General features: G+C 39.6%; 1 protein-coding gene across 3 annotated transcripts in view; it reads right to left on the bottom strand.

Moving 5' to 3' along the window:
* The window catches only part of kdm5a (lysine demethylase 5A), a 176,932-nt gene that overhangs the window by 63,233 nt on the left and 90,899 nt on the right, over window positions 1-22,800 (bottom strand). For all 3 annotated transcript variants that reach the window (XM_069903296.1, XM_069903294.1, XM_069903295.1), the window contains 3 exons: window positions 14,893-15,087; window positions 12,299-12,480; window positions 2,747-2,871 (listed from right to left, as the gene is read on the bottom strand). In XM_069903296.1, the coding sequence (XP_069759397.1) occupies window positions 2,747-2,871; window positions 12,299-12,480; window positions 14,893-15,087 (502 nt within the window). The remainder of the gene's footprint in view (window positions 1-2,746; window positions 2,872-12,298; window positions 12,481-14,892; window positions 15,088-22,800) is intronic.

Genomic DNA, 22,800 nt, shown 5'->3' with positions numbered 1-22,800 from the left:
ATTTCTTTCTTACGATGCAAAAACATAGCACAGTATCTCAGAACTCTCCAGAAAAGAATGGTTGAGAGAGAGCAAGTTTCATAGAAATACTTGTTCAGTCATGAAATCAATCAGATTTGTTGGAATAAAGTGATCACTGATGATACTAGAGTTTAATAACGATGAATTCATGCTCATTATGTCTTAATTTACGTCAATAAAGCAATTACTTGAAGGGCCGATAGTCAGCATACAGGAGAGAGATTGAAAAAAACCTCACCGAAAGGTGCACCAACAACAAAGGAGCTGATCGTTGACTTCAGGATGGGAAAACCAGAGGTGTACGATCCAGTGATCATTGGGGGAAATCAGAAGTGGCGAGAGTGAGCAAATTGAAGTTCATGGCAGTCACTGACTCAGTGGATAATTTCTATGTCAGTGCCCCTACTTCCTCAGGAGTTTGCGGAGATTTGGCATGACATCAGAAACCTTGGCAAATTTCTACAAATGCATGGTGGAAAGTGTGCTGACCGGCTACATCACGGTCTGGTATAGGGACACCAATACCCCTTAGAGTAAAGCCCTGCAAAAGGTAGTGGACACAGCCCAGGACATCACGGGTAAAATCTCCCCACCATCGAGAACATCTGCAGGGAAAGCTGCCATCAGAGAGCAGCAGCAATCATCAAAGACCCTCACCACCCAGCATATGCTCTGTTGTTACTGCTACCATCAGGAAAGAGGTATCGGTGCCACAAGACTCACACAATCAGGTTCAGGAACAGCCACCATCAGACTCCTCAACAACAAACTCAATCAGTGACATTTAAGGACAATACAGAGAGGGAAAAATATAAAGTGGAGTTTGTTTACATTTCTTTATTTGTTTACATGTGTACATTGGGTTTTTTTTTAAACTGCCAATAAGTGGTAATTTTGCCTCACCCGTAGGAAAAAGAATCTCAGGGTTGTATGTGATGTCATGTACGTACTCTGACAACAAATCTGAATCTGGAGTTTAATGATACCCCTTAAGTACATAGATTTCTTTGAAAAACACAAAGTAGTTGGAAACACATCACAACAGCATCTTATCCTTAAAATACTTCCATAAAATGTCCATTATACTGCTGGTTCCCTTCATGGATCTTGTCAGGTGAACCACAGCTTTTAACCAGCAAAGCTTCTTGATGCAATCGTAATAGGTTTCCATCCGTGCAGTTTTACCATCTGTTCAATGTGTACCGTTCTCGCCCTCACTGTTGGTTGGTCATTCAGGATGGTGAATTTTTTTTTAAATAAAAGTATCCACTCTCTTCATGACTCCCTGGTTCACTCATCCTTTCCTATCCACCTCTTCCCACCCTGCAAATGGAGATGTAATGCTTATTCCTAGACCACCTCCCTTACCTGCCACCAAAAACAAACAGCCCTGACAAGTGAGGCAAAGATTCTTGTGCACCTCCTCCAACCTTGTCAAATGCATTCTGTGCATACAATGTTTTTAGCCCCCACCCCTGCTCCCCTGAACACTTTCTCTCACCCCTCTCGTCTCCCTTCATCCAGCTCCACATCCCTTCCTTCTCCTATCAGAAAGTTATCTTTCTTTCCCCCCCCCCATCCTTTCCCCCACACCTCAGTCTCTTCTACCCTTCCACCTGTATCCATCTATTACCACCTCATGTTAGCCTCTCCCTTCCCCTCCCTCCACCTTTTTATGCCCGATGGGCATGACTTTTCTGATGATGTAACAGAGGTTAAGAAGGATACTGGCTAAATTTTAAGAAAGTGATTGACAAAATAGCATTAATATCATTTAATCAGAACAAAAGCTCATGGATTAGGAGTAAAATCAGCTTGTTTTAAAATTTGGCAGAAGAGAGAAAATAGTAAATCATTGTAAATGGTGCTGTTCAGACTTGAAGTTGATGTGCAACTGGCAAAGCCAGTGCCGAGACCACAGATAATCAAGGTTTGTCAAGAATATTTCACTGAATCCAGAGTAAATATTCCATGTACCAATGATCCTGAAGTTCACTTCTAATAATTTACGGTAAGTCATTAAATGGCATTAAGCATAGAATTTGCAGTTGCTGGGTTGTTGATTTTATACATTTCCCACTGGTCCAGTAATTGCCTTGTAATCATTCTTTAGGTGTTTCATAATTATTGCAAGATTTTAATTTAATTTTTTTTCAATAATTTTTTTTAACATTTAGACATACAACATGGTAACAAGCTATTTCACCCCACGAGTCCGTGCTGCTCACTTTATACCCAATTAACCTACTCTCCCTGTACATTCTGAATGGTGGGAGGAAACCGGAGCCGCCGGGAAAAACCCACGTAGACATGGGGAGAACGTACAAACTCCTTACAGACAGAGTGGGATTCGAACCCTGGTCCCAACTGCTGGCACTGTAAAGGCATTGTGCTAACTGCTATGCCAACCGTGCTGCCCACAAGATGCTTCACAAATATACTCCCTTGTTTCTGTTAACATTCCAGGATAAAACAATTACACTTGAGGATTTAATAACTGAGCACTTTAGTCTATCAGATATTATTAATCAAAGTTCCTTTTATGTTAAAGATTGTGCATATTTGGGAAAGTCATATTAATCAAATTTTACCTTGAGAATGGTTGATGTGAATTTGCAGTGGACAAGATATATACAGTGTACCATTTGGTCAGGAGACAGAGTATGTTCAAGGGAATGGGAAAGATGGCAATGTGAAAGAAAACACTAGATTAAAACATACACACCTTTCTTGTGATTAAGTTCTGCTTCCAAGGCTTCTCCCACTTTACTCACCCAGGTGTCATATGACTGGGCTCGCTCTTTCACACCATAAAGCATAGATGGTAGCTCATCCAGAGTGTAACGGTACCTAGTTTTGGTGAGGGAGAAAATAAATTTGTAATGCAGAGTAAACATTGCCCCATGTCTTTATTCCTGAAAATTATCTCAAATATTAGCAAAAAAGAAAGTGAAGCCAGAGGGATTTATCAGGTCAGGCAATATCCAGAGAGATATGATAGTCATTATTTTGGGTCAAATCCTTTTTTTTTGAGCTTCAATATTCCAGAATCTGCAGTTGCTTGCATATTTCTACAGAAAATTACATCCAATACCTACCGTGTCGTCAAAGTGTAAACTAGTCTTTGTTCTCAAGACTTGCTGTCTACCCTGACTTTCCTCATCCCTTTCTACCCGAATTCAAGTCACATAAGTTTATTCAAAACTCACGTAGACCAAGAATGGGACCAGGGTTGTAACAACTTTTCTCAATTCTGAGAAACAGCCATTAACCTGAACCATTACTGAGGACACTGAAGAGATTTGCTCTAATCTCTTCAATTGAGGAATTATAGTTATGTGAACAGACTGGAGAATGCAAGGATGCTTGCCTTCAACAAAACCATGGCAACTAAAAGTGATTTATTGGAAGCTTTGTTAGCTCAACTTTTCATGGGTTTTAAAGACAGAGGGCCAATTACAGTCACAGACAAAAGTGAAGAAAAAATGCATTAAAAATGTGGATGCAATGCCCTAGAGATAGGGAGTCTTAAAAGTCATCTTAAAAATTACAAACAAATAAAGTAACAGGAAATGGAAGCCATAAAATTGCTCTTTGAAACTGGGACACATTTGATGAGTTAAATGGCTCCTTATGAAGTCTTTGATGGTCTATATTTGCAAGGATGCAACATTTACCAACAGTAAAGAACAGGAATTTGTCACTGAGATTTGTAATATGAATTTTATATTTTGTGAAGTTTTGGTGTTAAAAATTATTTTTTTAATTATTTTATTTATAAATTTTAAACCACAGTACATTACATTCAATTCCAGAAATTATTTCAAAAATTTTACATGTGGCATATATAATTCCACCCCACCATCCCCAAAAGAAAAAAGGAAAAACTGAAAGATGCCAAGAAAATAAAACATTTATACCAAAAATCTATATTGGAGGTTACCAAGAAGTTAGATCTTCAGAGAGTTTAATAAACATGCAAACCCAAATTTTGTAATTATGGGCGCCATATCTCGCAGATTATAAGTAATCTTCTCCACAGGTATACAACTACGAAGTAGTGTTAGAAATTCTTAACTAAACCAGTTTATATGCAGCATCGTTCAGTGATAAATTAGCTGAATGCCTCACAGGTAGTCAGCGAGAACTGATAACCTGAAATAAAATTACTGGAAACATTGAGCAGACAGTCAGCATCTGTGGAGAGATTCCCTGGTACAAATCATCTTTCATACTCCAGAACTTGATTTTCACCTCACAAATGCAATCCTGATGACTATCAATAATTTGCAGAAATTACCATGAACATTAGTAATCATAAAAGCTCAACTAATCATGAAGAGCCTTTTTTGAGAGGAGAACCTGCCTTTTCTGTCCACTGGGACTGCAAACACAACATGCTGACTCAATGCTCTTATGGAGGAGGGGCCATTGCAACTACCACCTCAAATATATTATAATCTTAAGGGGAAAGGTATTTTAAAGAAGAAACAAACATCAAACCCAACGATAAAAGTGGGAACTCCTTGACCACAAATTCATCCTTCTGTTAATTTTTCAGAATGCAGATGACAGGGGTTAGACCACAGATAAAATTGCCCTTGAAGAGGTGATGGTGAGCTACAACCTTGAACCACTGTCATCCTTCAGTGTAGTTCAGGATCTGGACTTAGCAATACTGGAAAAAGGGCAATATAGATCCAAGAGGGGATGGTGAGAGAGTTGGTGAAAACCCTTCAGTGGCATGCTTCCATTTGCTTGTCACTTTTGCCCTGTTCGGTGATAAGAGATCTTGGGTTTGGGAGATGTTGTCAAAGTTGCCAACTTGAGTAGTTGCAGTGCATTCTCTCAATGGCATGGTGTTACGGTGGTGGACGGGGGGCTGGATGAAGCATTGATCCAGCAGGCTGATCTATCCTGGATAGTGGCAAGCATAGTGCATTGTTGAATATGGAATACATTCTGAATATTCAATCCAGAACAGAAAAGGGTACATTAGTAACACACACATACACACATATATAGGGGCACAATTGTAGTGTGGACCACTGTGCCTCTCCATCCTATCCTCCTAATCCACCTCTCAATTGGCAGGGGAACAGAGAGGTCTATCCCATTCTAACCAGGAAGAGCAACGGGAAAAAGGCGGCAACCTATGCTCTGGCGACCACGACATGACAGACCCATAATCCCCCAAATATCAGATTCCTACCTTTGTTGTGAGTGTTTTAGTTATTGTGTGTCAGTATAATTAGTTTGGTGTTAAATATTCAATGTTGGGGTGGGGGGAGTAGGGGGAGAAAGCAGGTAAAAAAGAAAAAATCATATGGAAATAACAAGTATGAAATGTAAATAATGTTGATAACGATATTGACAATTGTTGGAGTTTGAGTGGAAAAACTATAAATAAAATTTTTAAAAGGTACATTGGTTTATTTTTCTTTTGAATTAATGACTCACCTTTGTTAATAGCAAGGTATTTAGATAGATTACAAGACAATTAATGAAAATGCTTGCAAAGACATAGATTTACAATTTCAAAAACATTCATGGCATTCCTCTTCAATACACACTTTCTACCTCTGTGGACATCTTTTAAAAATGATACATGCCCATAACATTACAGTTAGTCATCTTTTTTGTTTGTTAGTCAAGGAGGATTTTAACATTGGGAACAGCTGACTGTATGTCTAAAGATCTGCAGAAAGGCCACAAATGCTTGCAATGGAGCCCAATTAATCTCTGATGGATTCTGCCTGCATTCATCTCCAGCAATTGACTAGTCATGTACTATGCAAACGTGCCGTCATTAAGAGGAGACGGAAAAAAAAAGCCACTTTCAATAAGCATACCTGAACTAGATGCATCCAGAATTAAAAGTTGTGGTTTTTCCCACACAGCAATAAATTATTTTCTTTCGGGGGTATATATAGAATCCAGCTAAGTCATGAATTTGGAACTTCAATCCTTAAGTGAGATTTCATGAAGCAATCAAATATTGAGTTATATAAAATTGGAAACTCCTGGAGAGTTGTTAATTCATAGAGAGACGTTTTCTTAATCTCTGCTACAAATCTGAGTTTCAATTCAATAAATACAGTATCCAGAATTCAAGTAAGCAGGAGCCTCAAGCAACCAGTAAGAAAAAAAAGCAGAAAATAGGTTAAAAAGTCAGAATCTACCAGACATCTAACATAAATCTAACCTTTGTTTTGTTGTTATTTATTTAAGATGAAACGTTCTAGAGTCACAGAATTTTACAGTACGGAAACAGGGCCTTCAGCCCAATGTCCATTCTGACCAGGTTGTCTACTTTAGCGAGATCCATTTTCCTGTGTTTGGCCCATCAAAATCTTTTTTAATCATGTACCTGTCTAAATGATGGGAAAAGAAGGGAGAATGGAGAGCAGGTGAGCAGAAACCAGAAAAGTCAATGTTAATGCCATCCAGCTGGAGAGTGCCCAGATGGAAAATCAGGCATTGTTCATCCAATTTATAGGTGGTCTTGGTGGGATAATACACGAGGACAAGGACAGACGTGAGCATGGGAGTGGGACGCAGAACTGAAATGTGCTCCCATTTTTCAGGTTTTTTTTTTCCATTTGTGTGGGACTGCCACTAAGAGAACAGATTTAACAAACCTTGCAGGCTTTGGAGTGTCTGTGAAACTGAGCTGGCAGGCTAAAGACACGTTCCTAAATTGAATACTTCTGAAGAGAAGCAAGGCAGTGTCCTTCAAATCCAGGTGCAGAGACCATGTGATCAACAGATTAAGACTGAATACACAGTTTTGCTCAGAGGCCATTTTAAGGAGACAGCACAAGAGCAAACACCTCTGAAGAGGAAATACTGTGCTGGATTGGCCTTATACGTGGTTATAGATAATCTGCCTGACTTCCTCCTGTTATAGAGGAGGAATCCATGACCAAAAAAAGCGACAGTCACTTTTGTTCGACTGACCTATGAAAAGGGTTCTACTTGCAGAAGGAATATTGCGCTTGGATGGTGACCAGAGTGAGAATCACTGGAGTTCGGCTGACACACGATAGGGGTTCTGGAAGTTTTATGAGCATCACTTGCTTCGTGTCCCCGATGCCAAAGAGGGGAGTTTTGGTTGGCACTTGTCCAAAAAAGAGCATTTCATTGGAAGCATCTCAAAAAGGGTTTCATGAGTTAATCAACATTCTGTCCCCCCACCCCCATCTCTTTCACTCACTTCTTAAACTGCTAATTTCATTTAAAGCCTGTATGTCGCATCCACCTACAGCCAGCATGTCTCATAGAAACATAGAAGATAGGAGCAATATCAATGAGATCACGGCTGATCTTAAAGTTCAGTACCCCGTCCCTGCCTTCTCTCCGTAACCCCTAATTCCCTTATACTGAAGAAATATATCTAATTTCCTCTTAAATATATTCAATGAACCTGCCTCTACCGCCCTCTGTGGCAATGAATTCCACAGATTCACCACCCTCTGGGTAAAGAAATTCCTCCTCATCTCGGTCCTAAATGGTTTGCCTATTATCCTCGAACCATGGCCCCAGGTTCTGGACTCATCCACCATTGGAAACATCCCTTCCGCATCCATTCTGTCCAGTCCTGCCAGAATTTTATGTGTCTCTATGAGATCCCCTCTCAATCTTCTAAATTCCAGCGAGTACAATCCCAAATTGTGCAATCTTTCCTCATAAGTTATTCCTGCCATTCCAGGTATCAGCCTGGTGAATCGCCTTTGCACTCCCTCCATTACAAGAACATCCTTCCTCAGATAAGGCGACCAAAACACCACACAATACTCCAGGTGTGGTCTCACCAAGGCTCTGTACAGCTGCAGTAAGGTATGCTTATTCCTATGTTCAAACCCTCTTGTTATGAAGGCCAACATACCATTTGCCTTTTTAACCGCCTGCTGTACCTGCATGCTCGCCTTCAGTGACTGGTGCACAAGAACCCCTAGGGGTCTCTGCACTTCCCCATCTCCCACCATTCAAATAGTAATCTGCCCTCCGGTTTGTATTACCAAAGAGCATAACCTCACATTTATCCACATTGTAGTGCATTTGCCATGTATCTGCCCAGTCCCCCAATTTATCCAAATCACACTGGAGCTTCCTGACCCCCTCATCAGTGTACACAACCCCTCCTAGCTTAGTGTCGTCTGCAAATTTGGAGATATTACATCCAATCCCCTCATCTAGATCATTAATGTAAATTGTGAACAGCTGGGGTCCCAGTACAGATTCCTGTGGCACCCCACTGGACACCGCCTGCCACTCAGACAACGAGCCGTTTATGCCAACTCTCTGACTTCTATCAGCCAGCCAGTTCTCAATTCACATTAATACCTTGCTCCCAATCCCATGAGCCTTGATTTTGCATGCCAGTCGTTTATGTGGGACCTCATCGAAGGCCTTTTGGAAGTCCAGGTACACCACATCCACTGGTTCTCCCCCATCTATTTTACCTGTCACCATCTCAAAGAATTCCAATAGATTTGTCAAGCACGATTTACCTTTTGTTGACTCTGTCCGATCCCTTCTCTGCTAGTCATATGCTCTGCTATTACATCCTTAATAATGGATTCCATCATTTTGCCCACTACTGATGTAAGGCTCACCAGCCTATAATTCCCCGCTTTTTCTCTACCCCCTTTTTAAATAGTGGGGTAACATTAGCTACCCTCCAATCCATGGGTACTGATCTTGAGTCTATTGAGTTCTGGAAAATAATTCTTAAAGCATCTGCTATCTGAATGGCCACTTCCTTGAGTACCCTAGGATGTAGATTATCAGGCCCTTGGGATTTATCGGCCTTCAACCCCTTCAATTTCCCCAAGACCATGTCCTTAGAGATACTGATTTCTTTCAGTTCCTCCCTTGCATTAGTCTCTATGTTTCCCAACATCCTTGGGAAGTTATTTGTATCCTCTCTTGTGAAAACAGAACTAAAGAAAGAATTTAATTGGTCTGCCATTTCCTTATTCCCCATTATATATTCCCCTGATTCCGACTGCAAAGGACCTACTCTGGATTTCACCAATCTTTTCCTCTTGACATATCTATAAAAGCTTTTGCAGTTGGTTTTTATGTTTGCCGCAAGCTTACTTTCGTAATTTATTTTTGCCCTCTTGAATAATCCCTTTGTCCTCCTTTGCTGCATCTTGAACTGTTCCCAGTCTTCGGATTTGGTACTTTTTTTGGCCAATTGATATGCTCTCTCTTTGGACCTAATGCTGTCTCTAATTTCCCTTGTTATCCACGGTTGAGTCACCTTTTTTGGTTTATTTTTATGCCAAACCGGTATAAACGATTTCTGCAATTCTTCCATTAGATCTGTGAATGCTTTCCATTGTCTATCCACCATCAACCCCCCCCATAAACACCACCCAATCAATCTTACTCAACTCCCGTCTCATATCATCATAATTCCCTTTATTTAAATTCAGGGCCTTAGTCTTGGTTTTAATTTCTTCACTCTCCCTGTTGAATGAGAATTCAATCATATTGTGATCGCTCCTACCCAAAGGGCCTACCTGTCAACATTGGGATTTTCTGAAACCGAACTTGGAACTGCCTTTTACGAATTGGGCCTTGAGCTTGGAGTATTCCACACATCAGTATATTCATGCATAGTTGGGGTTAAGTTAGTAAGAGTAGATAAGTTCAGTTAAGTTTACCTAAGTGTAAATCAATTAGATTAGTTGTTATATCATTGTTGATTAATAATTTAAAATATTAAGTATAACATCATCTGAGTTAATATCTATTGCTTCTGTCTGGTACATAACATTGGCCACTGGGAGGTCCCTGTCACTGGTGCAGACAGAGCAAAGGGGCTCATCAAAGTGATCTCTCAGTTTGCGCCTAGTCTCTCCGATATAGAGAAAGCCACAAAGGGTGCACCGGATGCAGTAAATCAATCCTATGGTTACACAAGTGAAGTGTTTCTTCACTTGAAAGGCCTGCTTGGGGACCTGGACTGTGGTGAGAAATGAAGGAGGTGACTGCAAGTGTGGCACCTCCTGCAGCCATAGGGGAAGGTGCTGGGGGGGGGGGGATATTGGTAGAGAGGAATTAGTGCACGAGAGAATCACAGAGGGAGTGGTTTGTACAGAAGGGAAATAGGAGAAAATATGTCTGGTAGTGGGATCCTGTTGTAAGTGCCAGAAATTCTGGATGATAATGTGTTAGATGCGGAAGCTGGTGGGGTGGTAGGTAAGGACAAGGGGAATTCTGTGTTTATTGCATCTGGGGGCAGGGCAAATGAATGGCTGAGTTGATGGTGGTGAAGGGAAGCCACATTTGTGGAAGGCAGACATTTCAGAAGATCTGGACTAGAAGACCTCATCTTGGGAAAAGATGCAGTGGAGATAGAAAAATTACAAATCACCTAGCCATCCCTCCTCCCACCATGCCTTCCCCCCCCCACCCCTCCCGACCTTTTTATTTGGATACTTGCTGACATTTTTCCATACCTTGATGAAAGGTTCAAGCCTGAAACATCGGTATTGTATTTTTATCTTTGCTACATAAAAGACACTGTTTGACCTGCTGAGTTTCTCCAGCATTGTGTTTTTACTAAATGTCTTTTAAACATGGCTATTTTCCCCACCTCCACTACCTCCTCTGGCAGTTTAATCTTATTTACAATCCTGTGTGTTAAAAAAAGTACTCTAGGACAGTTTTAAATCTTTCCCCTCTCACCTTATATCTAACCCCTCCAGGTTTTGACTTGCTAGAAAGACTCTGATGAGTTATCTTATCTACGCTTTATGATTTTGTAAAGCTCTAAAAGGTTCCACCTTAATCTCAAATGAAAAAAAAAGTCCCAGACTATCTTTATAACTCAAATTTACTCATCCTAGTACCATTCTTGTGAATCTTTCCTGCACCTTTTCCAGCTTAGTGATATCTTTTTTATAGGTGGGGAACCAGAATTGCACACAATACTCTAAATGGTCTCACCAACATCTTGTTCAGTTATAACAATGTCCCAGCTTTTGTATTCAAAGCCCTGATCTATGATGGTAGGTACCCCAAACATTTTCTTTACTATGTACGTGATCTACTTTCAAGGAATTATATAGTCTCTCTGTTTTATAATACTTTCCAGGACTTTACCATATATGGTATGTGCCCTCCCCAGGTTTAACTAATCAAAGTGCAACACCTAGCACCTATCTGTGTTAAATACCACCTGCCATTCCTTGGCCCACTATCCTAATTCATCTAGATCCTGTATTAATTTCAGGTAACCTTTTTCATTGTCCGCTATACCACAAACTTACAAACCACATGAATCATATTGTCATCCAAGTCAGTTATATAGATCAACTATTCTCAACCTTTTTTGGCTACGACCCCCTTAGGATTCTGCATAATTTTTATGGGCCCCGCCTCAGTGAAGCAGTCAAACTTTGGTTTCTTCCATACTTCTCTCCTACCGAATGCATAAAAAGCAAAAATGTTTATGTTTCATGAGGTGAAAAGAAAATAGCACTTTTACTTAAGTGTGCTGTGGCCCCCAGAGGGGGCAAATGGCTGATATTGATAATAAACAAAAGTGAACACAACATTAATTCAATGGCACACCTCTGGTTACAGGCCTCCATCTGAATCACAGCCCACTACTATCACCCTCTGACTCTTACCATCAAGCCAATACTGCCCCCAAATGGCCAGCTCACCATGGATTCCAAGCAGTCGGCCTTTCCAGAGTCGCCTATCATACAGGACCAAGTAAGTCAGTGGATCGTTCCTGAAGTCCAAGCAGGCAACATCTATCATCAATCTTCTTAATTACCTATGATTGATTATCCCTAATCAGTTCTTGCCTTTCAAAATGCATGTAGATTAGAACATTGACCAGTACAACACAAGAAATGGCCTTCCAGCACATTCTATGCTGAACATGATGCCAAATTAAACTCAGTCTCATCTTCTTGCACCCTTTCTTCCCTGCATATTTCTATGTTCATATCAAAGCCTCTTTATTGCTGTGATTGTACCTGGTTTGATCATTAAGCCGGCACATCTCAAGTTTCGACTGTATACCCCATCAATCGTTCCCATCATTTTATAATTTGAGAGTATTGTCTCAGTGATCCAAGAGGTTTTGTCTCTCAGAATTCCCTTACCCATGACCATCTGAACATTCTTCATAATCAAACTGAATATAATTTACAAGAAGGAGATGTCCAAAACACAATTCAGTTGCTGATAAGATGTGCCAGGAGACTTGTTCAAAATTAGTTCAGAATTACTGCAGACATCTTACCTGAGACAGCGTTTTTTCACTGGGCAGTTGCAAAGATCTTTAACATGATAAAGGCACACAAGCCTGGTGGGGTCACAGATACACGTGACTGCAGAAAGGAAACATGTTGTCTTACATGTCTCACACTGCCGTTCATCATCTGGTAATAACTCAAATGCCTCCTGTTCAGAATCAACTATACCCTGGAAATGCATAAAAATAATTATTTATTAAACAGCAGCTCTGTTCATGAAAATAGTGAAAATATTTTTGGACCAAAAGAAAAATCAGCAAACAAAATTTTCAGAGTACCATTTCTGCTAGTCATGGAATTCAATTATACACAGGTGATGGCCATTTGGTTCATTACAAAAAAGGTTCCCAATCAGAACCCACCCCACCCCTGTTCGACTCTTGCAGATTTCTATCTTTACAAAATTTTATCTGATTTCTTTCAAAACTTAATAAATAAGCTCTCACACCCTTTCAGCCAATATGTTTGAGACCACTGCATTAAACAAAAATTCTCTTTATCACTTCCGATTTTTTTTTTGCCAAGTACCAAACCACCTAAACATGATTTGCGTCTGATAATCCATTAAACACTTCACTTTGTTTTATGGACTAGATGCCAACTTCTCCTCTCTCTGTGCAACTTTAATTATCAAAAACTGAATGAGACAAAATATTCAATGAGACAAAACAAAAGAATTATGAAGATTTAGCACATCTTTCTTGCTTTCACTCATTATGTAGTTATCTATCAAGCCAAGAATCGACTTGGGTTTTTTAACATTTCATTAATGTTTCCTGGGACATTATCAAATTATTTGAGGGATAATTTTCTGATTGGAAGTCGATAACAAATGGTGTGCTACAGGGACCTTGACCTTTTGGGTAAATATTAATGACAATTGTAAATGTTGGAAGTATGATGAGTAAGCTTGTGGATTAATGGATAAAGGAAAGTTGCCTTAGGCTACAGCAGGATATAGATCAGACAGAAAGTCGGGAAGAGTATTGCAGATGGAATTTAATTTTGATAAATGCAAAGTAATCCATTTGGGAAGTCAAACAAGGCATAACATGTACAATAAATGTAAAGGTACAAGGGAATGTGGTGGATCTAAGCCAATCGTGTCCTGAAAGTTGCAATAAAAGTAAATGGGGTGGAAAAGAAGGAATATGCACGTTCAGGGCATAGAGTACAAGAGGTGAGGTGTAATGTCCCAATTTTACAAAACACCAACTTGACTGCATTTGGAGTACTGTCTGTATTTTGGCTGCCATACTGTAGGAAGGACATGCTTGCACTGAACCACTCTTGGGAGTATAGTGTACAGTTTGGTTACAGTACTACAGAAAGAATGTTGTATCAACAGTGTTCAGAAATGATTCTCCAGAATGTTAACTGGATTGTGATTAAAAGGAGTGATCAGAAGGGCTGGGATGAACCTCACTGCAGCAGGCTGAGGGGTGAGCTTATAGGGGACTTATAAAATTACGAGTGGCAGAGATGGACTCGTCTTTTTCCAATGGGAAGGTGAGTCTTAAACTGAAGGGCACGGGTTTAAGGTGAAAGGGGAGAGGTTAAAAGTGATCTGAATGCTAAGTTTATCCACAGAAGGAAATGGTTATCTGGAACGATCTGCCAGAAGTAGTGGCAGATTCGAATGCAACATTTGAAAGACATTTGGATAGGTACTTAGATCAGAAATGTGTGGAGGAACACTAATCCAATGCAGTGATGTGTTTAGAAATGGATAGGCAAAATAATTGGCATGGACAAGGTTGGCCAAAGGAGCCTTTTCTGTGCCGCTATGTAGTACTATGATTCTTAAATGCCCTTGAGAAGCTGGTGATGAACCACATTCTTGAATCATTCGAATCATGTACAATCTTTGAGAGAAATTTTAATGATAGCAAGGAAATGGTCTTGTATGGAGATCCAGGGGCATTGGGGATAATTCTCCTAAGCAGAACCGGCTACGTAGAGAAACACAAGAACATTATAATGACTGAATGGTTTTTCACAGACATAAATTTGGAGAATTTGTTTCCATCAACAGACAGATAGGACAGGAAGACAGAGATTTAACATCATTAGCAAATGTCCCATGTTTGAATTGCACTAATAGAAATTGATGACAGAAGAAGATTCAACAGCTTGCAAAGAGAATGTATGCAAGATGCTTCATTTTTTTGTAACAATGGAGAAAGGTGAGGGCAGCAAGAGGGTGAGAAGGGTTTTTGTCAAAATTACAACTAACTGGACATCTCCTTGTAAGCATTTGAAATTACAACAATTAAGAAATGGGCAACCTCAAAAGATTAAATTTAGACATAGAGCATGATAATAGGCCAAATTTCTGCCCATAGGTTCATGCCATCCAATTTACACCCAATTAACCCACAATCCCAGTACATTTCAAATGGTGAGAGGAAACTGTAGCCCCTGGGGAAAACCCACACAGACATGGGGGAGAACGCACCAACTCCTCACAGACAGCCCCAGTCCCAATCACTGGTGCTGTAAAGGCGTGGCACTAACTGCTGCACCAACCAATCCACCCTAAATTACTCTGTTTATATTACTTCCGTTAATTCTTGCATACCATTTGGAAGGCCGCCTTTCTCAGTTGTCGTTCCTCCTCAATCATGGTCAACATCTCTTTGTAGACAGCAGCAGCTAGTTCAACATCCAAACCCTCTGGATCAGCTGCCATTTTGCAGATCAGCTCTTCGTGTGAAAACACACAGTATCGGTGGAGACGGCGATAGTGGCTGACGCACTGGCGACCCATGGGGAGCTAAAATCAATTAAAATTAAAAATAAATTTGAGAAAGTGACAGTTCACCATGAAGTTATAATGGCCCCAGTTCTACTATTGATACCTTAAAAGGCAGAACCATTTACAGACTAAAGATTGCATTCTTGACGGTCTGGTGGAACAACCATCTTAGGATATTTGGGTACAGTAGAACCCCCATATCTAGCATTTACAGGGATCATGGATGACAGATATGCAAATTTTCAGGTTGACTGACACTCACTCTTCCAATACTTAACTAATACACCTGCATTAAGAATACACTGTTTAATAATTACAGTAATACCAAAGACGAGGAAAGATCCACTAACACCAGCGTCGTATAAACCAATATCTCTACTTAACTCAGATTATAAGATAATAGCAAAACTATTAGCAAACAGATTGGCCAACTGTGTACCAAAAATAGTAAAACTAGATCAAACTGGATTTATTAAGGCGAACAACAGACAATATCTGTAAGTTCATTAACTTAATCCATCCAGTATAAGGAAATAAGACGCCAACAGTGGCGGTTGCCTTAGATGCAGAGAAAGCCTTTGACAGAGTAGAATGGAATTATTTATTCAAAGTACTACAGAGGTTCAACCTACCAGAGAAATATATTAATTGGATTAAAGCATTGGCAAAGGTGACAGTAAATGGATATATATTGAACCAATTTAAATTAAGCAGGTCAACTAGGCAGAGATGTCCACTATGTCCCTCACTGTTCATGTTAGCTATAGAACCCTTGGCAGAACTGAAAAGAACAGAAAATAAATAAAAGGGATAAAAATAAAAGAGAAGGAATATAAAATCAGTCTATTTGCAGATGACATCATAGTATACCTAACAGAACCAGAATTATCAATAAAAGAATTACATAAGAAATTGAAGGAATATGGAGAAATATCGGGGTAAAAGATCAACGCAAATAAAAGTGAAGTGATGCCAATGAATAATGCGGATTTCACAAAGTTTAAGAAAGAATCACCATTTAAATGGCAAACACAAGCAATCCGATACCTAGGTATTCGACTAGATAATGTAGGCCATCTAAACAAATTAAATTATCAGCCATTAATGAAGAAATTACAAGATGACTTAGAACATTGGAAAGATTTACCACTAACACTGATAGGAAGGGTAAATTGCATTAAAATGAATATCTTCCCAAGGATACAATACCTATTTCAATTGTTACCAATTCCCTTAACAGAGAAATTCTTCAATGAGCTAAAGAAAATAATAAGGAAATTCTTATGGAAAGGGGGGAAACCGAGGATAGCGCTAGATAAATTAACAGAATGGTGCAAACAAGGGGGCTTACAGCTACCAAACTTTAAGAATTATTATAGAGCAGCACAATTAAGGTATCTATCAGATTTTTATCAAACAAGGGAAAAACCAGATTGGACCAGATTAGAGCTAGATAAAATAGGGGAGAAGGTACCAGAACATATACTTTATAAGTGGGTTGAAAAGCTGGTGCAACATAGAAGTTCACCAATACTGCACCATCTGCTCAACATTTGGAAGAAGATTCACGTAGAAAGGAAAAAACAAATTACCAACTACCAAAATTATTATTATTGCAAAATAAACTAATCCCTTTCACAATAGATAACCTTTCCTTTAGAGAATGGGAGAGAAAAGGAATTAAAAGAATAGAAAATTGTTTTTTGGGAAATAATTTATTATCTTTGAACAAGTACAAATATGGTATAACTCATGGTATAATGTTTCCATACCACCAACTGAAAACCTACTTGAAGGACAAATTGGGAAGCAGGTAGAGGTTACCAGAAGGAAGCAGCTTTGAATATGTGATTACAGACACAATAATTAAAAGATTTATTACAAGCATGTACATCAAGCTGCAAGAGAAAGAGAACGATGAAATAAGCTGTAAACTCAAACAAAAGTGGGAACAAGATCTAAACATAAAGATAAAAAATGAAAAATGGGAAAAGCTATGCTCTGGAACTATGAGAAATACAATAAACACCAGATTACGCATGATACAATATAATTAGTTACACAGGCTATATATCACGCCCCAAAAGTTAAATAAATGGGATCCAACATTATCAGATAGATGTTTTCGTTGCAAGAAGGAAACTGGAACATGAGTACATGCAATTTGGGCATGTGAGAAAGTGGAAAAGTTTTGGGAAGATCTAAAGCAGGTATTAAATAAAAAAACAAAAAGCAACATATCAAAAAATCCAGAGATCTTTCTTCTAAGTAATATAAGTAAAGAACTAGGCCTCGATTTGGATGAAGCACAAAAAAGATTCATTATGATGGCCTTAGCTGTAGCAAAAAAATGTATAATGTCAACCTAGAAATCAGAAGAGAGCCTGAGAGCACAGCAATGGTACATAGAAATGAATAAATGTTTTCCATTGGAAAAAATAATAAGAAATAACGTCACAGTATTCGAACAAATTTGGGAACCGTACATGGAACACAACAGAGAGGGCCTACCGCGGACCTCCACCCCCTAAAGTGACAGAATGAGAAGACGACGAAATGAACTGACCCAGTGAGTAAAAGTAGATGACACAAATTTCTTGTTTATTTTCATTGTGTGATGACATTGTTTAATGGGATTAATGTATTGTATATGTTGAATGATTAGTGGGTAGGGAGGGAGGTGGGAACGATGGAGGGAAGGGGGGGGAAAAGGGGAGAAAATGACACTGTATATTCAAGAGGGAAATATTTGTGATATTTGTGTGTATTTTGGTTAATATGGTTCATAGTGTGAAAAATTTTTAAAAATTTAAAAAATACACTGTTTAAAAGACAAAAGACATTGCAAAATGTAATTTGAAAAAAAAAGGTATTGTTACTCTTTTATTATGTAAAATTCACTTTAATCAAGTAATTCCCAAAACTTACAAAATTGAATCCCAGTTGCTACCACTCTTAGAGTACCTACACTAACCATGCTGCCATCATAATTAACCTCCACCAATTTTAAATTTGCGTATTTTCTTACCTATTGAATATGCCGGCATATAGGAGAACTCAAAACTTAAAAAAAGCATCGCCTCAAAATTAGGTTAGTCTTGTATGCCAGGTATACAAACCTTGAGAGTGAAGTCTCAATATTGCTACCATCTCCCCCCCAATATCCTATCCCCATCCCACTGGCCCCGAGTCAACTATCCCAGTCAGGCCCTTGGCACACTCTTCTACCTTCTTCGCACTGACAACCCAGCTCACCTCCATGCAAGTGTTTCTGGTCAGGCCCTCGGTGTACTTTCCTCGCACTGACAACCTGACTCATCTTGACGCAAGTGGTGACAGCAAAAAGAATGCACGCACATTGAGGGCCATTCCTATTTCTGTGGGAAAACCTCCGCAGGTCCAACAACGTTCCAGCTCTCCCCTGCAGGGACAATCCGGCCAGTCTTATTCATTTCAAATCTATTGATTTATTTCTCGATTTTTTTGCTGATTGTTTAGGAGTTGCCAGTTGATTGAATTCCAGATAATGAGGATTATAGTGTACATCATTACAATACACAATTCCAAAATACCTTTCGACCTGACACCATGGAAGAGTGCTATTAACTTCATTTATTTGGAATAAATCGTTTGCTTTTAGAAATTTGTCATATCCTTCAAGGCAAGGCATGCACCACTTCCATCCTTCCACAACATCTGACTTGCAACTTGATCTGGCTGGAGATTCTTATTTGTACAAGGCAGTGACATGACAGGAGCTGCAGATCACTGAGTGCTAAGTCCATTGGGGTATGAAGGGCTGGGGAAATGTCTTTGTGCATGTGCTTGTTTAGTCAGATGCTTAGGGAGAGGGAAGTTCAGTTACAGGGCAGGTTGCAGCATTTGTTGTGCATTTGAGTCGTATGTTGAAAATGGATGCTGTGCATTCCATGCCTATGGCGAAAAGTGAGAGAAGGAACCAACAGAATGGAGCACGTGTTCAAGCTGAATGCCCCCCTAAATGAATTCTTTCCTCAAGCTAACCCAAAAACAAGGAAAGTGATGCTCTGTTGCAGTAGGAAACTGGAAGCCCTGCTCCCAGCACTCCATCATGGCTGAGTGCAGAATAAGGACATTCTCAGCACAGGCAGTTGGACAGACAAAAGCACTTTGACAGCTGGATTTTTCCCACCTCTCAGACTCGCACTGTCAAAAGATCCCAGCACTTTCAATCATTTTATAAGCATTGAGTAATATTGGAACTAGTTCAAAAGACAAAAGTTTTTTCACATTAATACAGTAAAAATATGTGCACTGAAAATCCATTTAATACTGAAGCTAATTTAAATGCATAAAAATAGCCACTTTATTTTCCCCAGAAGCTGGCATCTCTTGTTCACCTCAATGGGGGCTGTTGCACTAAGTTTAAGTCTGCAGGCTCAGTGGACACGCTTGATAGGGTGAAAAGGTGACAGAAGATTGTATCCTATTTTGACTCCATGAGAGATACAGGTGGAAATGTTGTTGCAGTGCTGGACATCAGAATGACTCTGGGTACACCCAGCTAAAAGCAACAACGTGATGATTCAAGTTTCCTTTATTGTCATGTACATCAACGCACAAAATTTTTCACTTCTGTTTGCCATAAAGGAAAATAAAGAGGCACTACTACTATGGCATCCCTACCAATCAGAGAAAAAAAAAGCAAGAGAATCACTTCAGAGACCCTCAGTGTCTACTGATTAACCTCCTGTGCTCCAGCAATCTCTCCAGTCAAACGGCCTCCTGTCTTTGCCAGCAGTGAACCCAGGCTCCGAGTTCCAAACCCCCGATACAATCAGGAAGCCATTCATACCCAAGGCTCTTTGGAAGTACTTTTTGCCATCAATTTCCACACCAATCCCAATCCCTTGTTCTTTATACCCTCTCCCCAGCAACCTTCTGTCTGGTGTGAGCCCTTCAGTTCCTGGTCCACTGCTGTGGTCACCTTGCCGGTCATATTTCCTCCAAGGTTTCTCCTTCTTCAGCTCTGGTGCTCTGCACTGGTTCGCTGATTCCTCAGCGCCTATAGACTCATGGTCTGCTGCTAAGCATGGGCGCTGCCAACTTGGGCACAGATTTTGGTGATTGGCTCCATTATTCTGCAGTTTTTAATTCTGGATTCCTGGCAAATTTGGAATCTCGTCTATGTAGTAAGCAACATCCTTAGTTAAACCATCAGCCTTGCAATCCATTGTTATCAGGTGATGTTGTGCAAAGAATGTAAAAGGACATACTGGGAGTGGCAGGACAGGCACAAGGCATCAGAAGCAATTTGCTATAGAGCTATGCAAGTTCAGAACCAATGTGATATGTCAAAGCTCTGCAATCTTTATACACCTTGTCAGGGTGGTGTGGGATGCCAAAAGAAAAAGGGATTCAACAACATTCTCAATGATAGTAAATCCAGTAGCTGTAAAAAGGAATGCTGGTTTCTCTCATCACAAGAGCCAATCTTCAGTCAATTCAACTTACAGTACAACACTGATTGGTTCAAAATGGTTGGGACCAAGTCTATGTCAGATAAACAGTTTTTTTTGGACAACTGGTCATTTTTAAAAACAGCCCAGTAGCAACAGCAAATCACTTGTATCAATGTTTAAATAACAACAAACAACAAGGGAAGGCCTTTTAAGCATTAAAATAATGTTTAATTCTCACCAAAAAAATGCTGGCCACCATCGATCACCAAGACCTCCTAACTGCAGCCGATTCTGACACGTACGCATTAACCATATAACCATACAACCATTTACGGAGCGGAAACAGGCCATGTTGGCCTTTCGAGTCCGCACCGGTTCACTGATTTTGTGCGCCCTCTTCAGGCATTGGTCCCGGTTTGTATGACTCGGTCTTGCACTCGTTGTGAAACACCTTGCAGGTGCAGATTTTTACAGGTTTGTTTGACTCAGTCGTGCACTCATGATGAAACACCTTGCAGGTGCAGTTTGTTACCAGTTTGTTTGACTCGGTCTTGCACTGTTTTCACATACATTGTTTAATGTGATTGCCAATAAACTCATTATTTGATTCATTATGAACTGAAACACAATGAGATCCTGGAACAAGAAAGAAAGACCCCAAATTTGGATTCAAAGAACTTTAGACAATAATCACATTTAGTCTTTACTGCTGTTGATCCCTGGGGAGGCTTCCTGGGTCAGTGGAACACTTACTGATGAATCAGTGGGCTCCTGTCTCCCCGGTCACTGAAGCTCCCAGTCCGACACCTGAGACCTGACTCCAAATCCTCGCCTGCTAGGCCTACCACACATGCACATCAGGGAGTCCAGTGTGCTGTAGTAGACCAAGGGTTTAATCGTTCTAATTTCATGTTGGGTCTTTTTTTTTTTTTTAAATCAGTTTGGCTTCAAAAAAAATCTCCAAGGGGAGAAAATGCCACTGTGTATATTTAAGAGGAAAATGTTTGTATGTATTTTGATTGATATAGTTCACAGTGTGAAAAAATTTTTAAAAATTAAAAATAAATCTCCGATAAATGAGAATTTCTGATTTGTTTCGCATATCATCACTTATCCAATTTTTAAAAAAATTATCCAATTTTGGATAATTGGAGTTGTACTTTACTTCGTGTGAAAATCTCGGAACTGCCTCTGGAAAAAGAATAACACCTTTCTGAGGACCTGTGGTTCGGAACCAGTTTCAAATTCAGCAAAGCTGTTACAAAACTGGCTACCTATCCACAAAGAGCAGGACAAATGAAAAATGACAAATTCACCCAATAAATCAGCTGTAAATAAACAGTTAATGCCATTGGCACTGCTGTTAGGCAGCATGACTGACCAGTAATCTGCTCACTGATGTACAGAATATAAAAGTACTGGAGAAACTCAGCAAATCATGCAGCCTTCATGGGTAGCAAAAGGCAGTCGCCGTTTCAAACATTGACTTCTTTTTTATTTCCATTTACGCTGTGTGACTTGCTGAGTTTCTCCAGCACTTTTGTGTACTGCACTAGACCTCAGCATCTACAGATTTTCTTGTTTACCTCTACTGATGTACAGTTTAGTTCCTACCAGAACTTCCTACCAGTTACCAACTTCATCACAGTCTTCGTCCTTGCATGGTGAATTCCAGAATTAAAGCAATTGATCTTTTCATCCATTTAGTAATTGATCAAGTGATGCACTGAAGAGACCTGGCAATGCTCAAGTCACCGTGTCTCAAGGGGAAAACTCTCCAATTTTTAGATTCACAACTTGGACTAAGATGTTTGTAGCTGCAAGAGGTCATTTATTCCAACTTCAGGAAGGACTTACTCAATGACCATCTCCAACACAAAGTTGTCATATAAACCCAATGCTATGGACACATTTTCCATAATCGATATCTTTGATGCAAGAAATGACAGTGGCAGTGATCAAAAACATAATACCTGCCATCCAATACTCTGGGTACAAAAACAGCTCAAAAGTTCGGCATCCTGTAGTACATCATTTGTCATGCCTTTCTGCCATCTGTAAGTCATATCAGTAGGATAATGGGACACATTCCTAAATGAGCATGCCTTTAACAATATTCAAGGTACAGTAAATCCCCTGGTATCTGACGCCTATGGGGATTGATAGATGCCAGATAAATGTATTTTCTAGTTGCTTAAGACATTATTACAATGAATAATTCTTAATGCAGGTGTCTTAGTTAACAGTTTAAAAGACAAAATTATTATACTGTACTTACAATGAACAAACT

This window comes from Narcine bancroftii, chromosome 11 (assembly GCF_036971445.1).
Source record: "Narcine bancroftii isolate sNarBan1 chromosome 11, sNarBan1.hap1, whole genome shotgun sequence".
NCBI classification, from domain to species: Eukaryota; Metazoa; Chordata; class Chondrichthyes; order Torpediniformes; family Narcinidae; genus Narcine; species Narcine bancroftii.
This window is presented reverse-complemented; position numbering and strand designations above follow the sequence as displayed.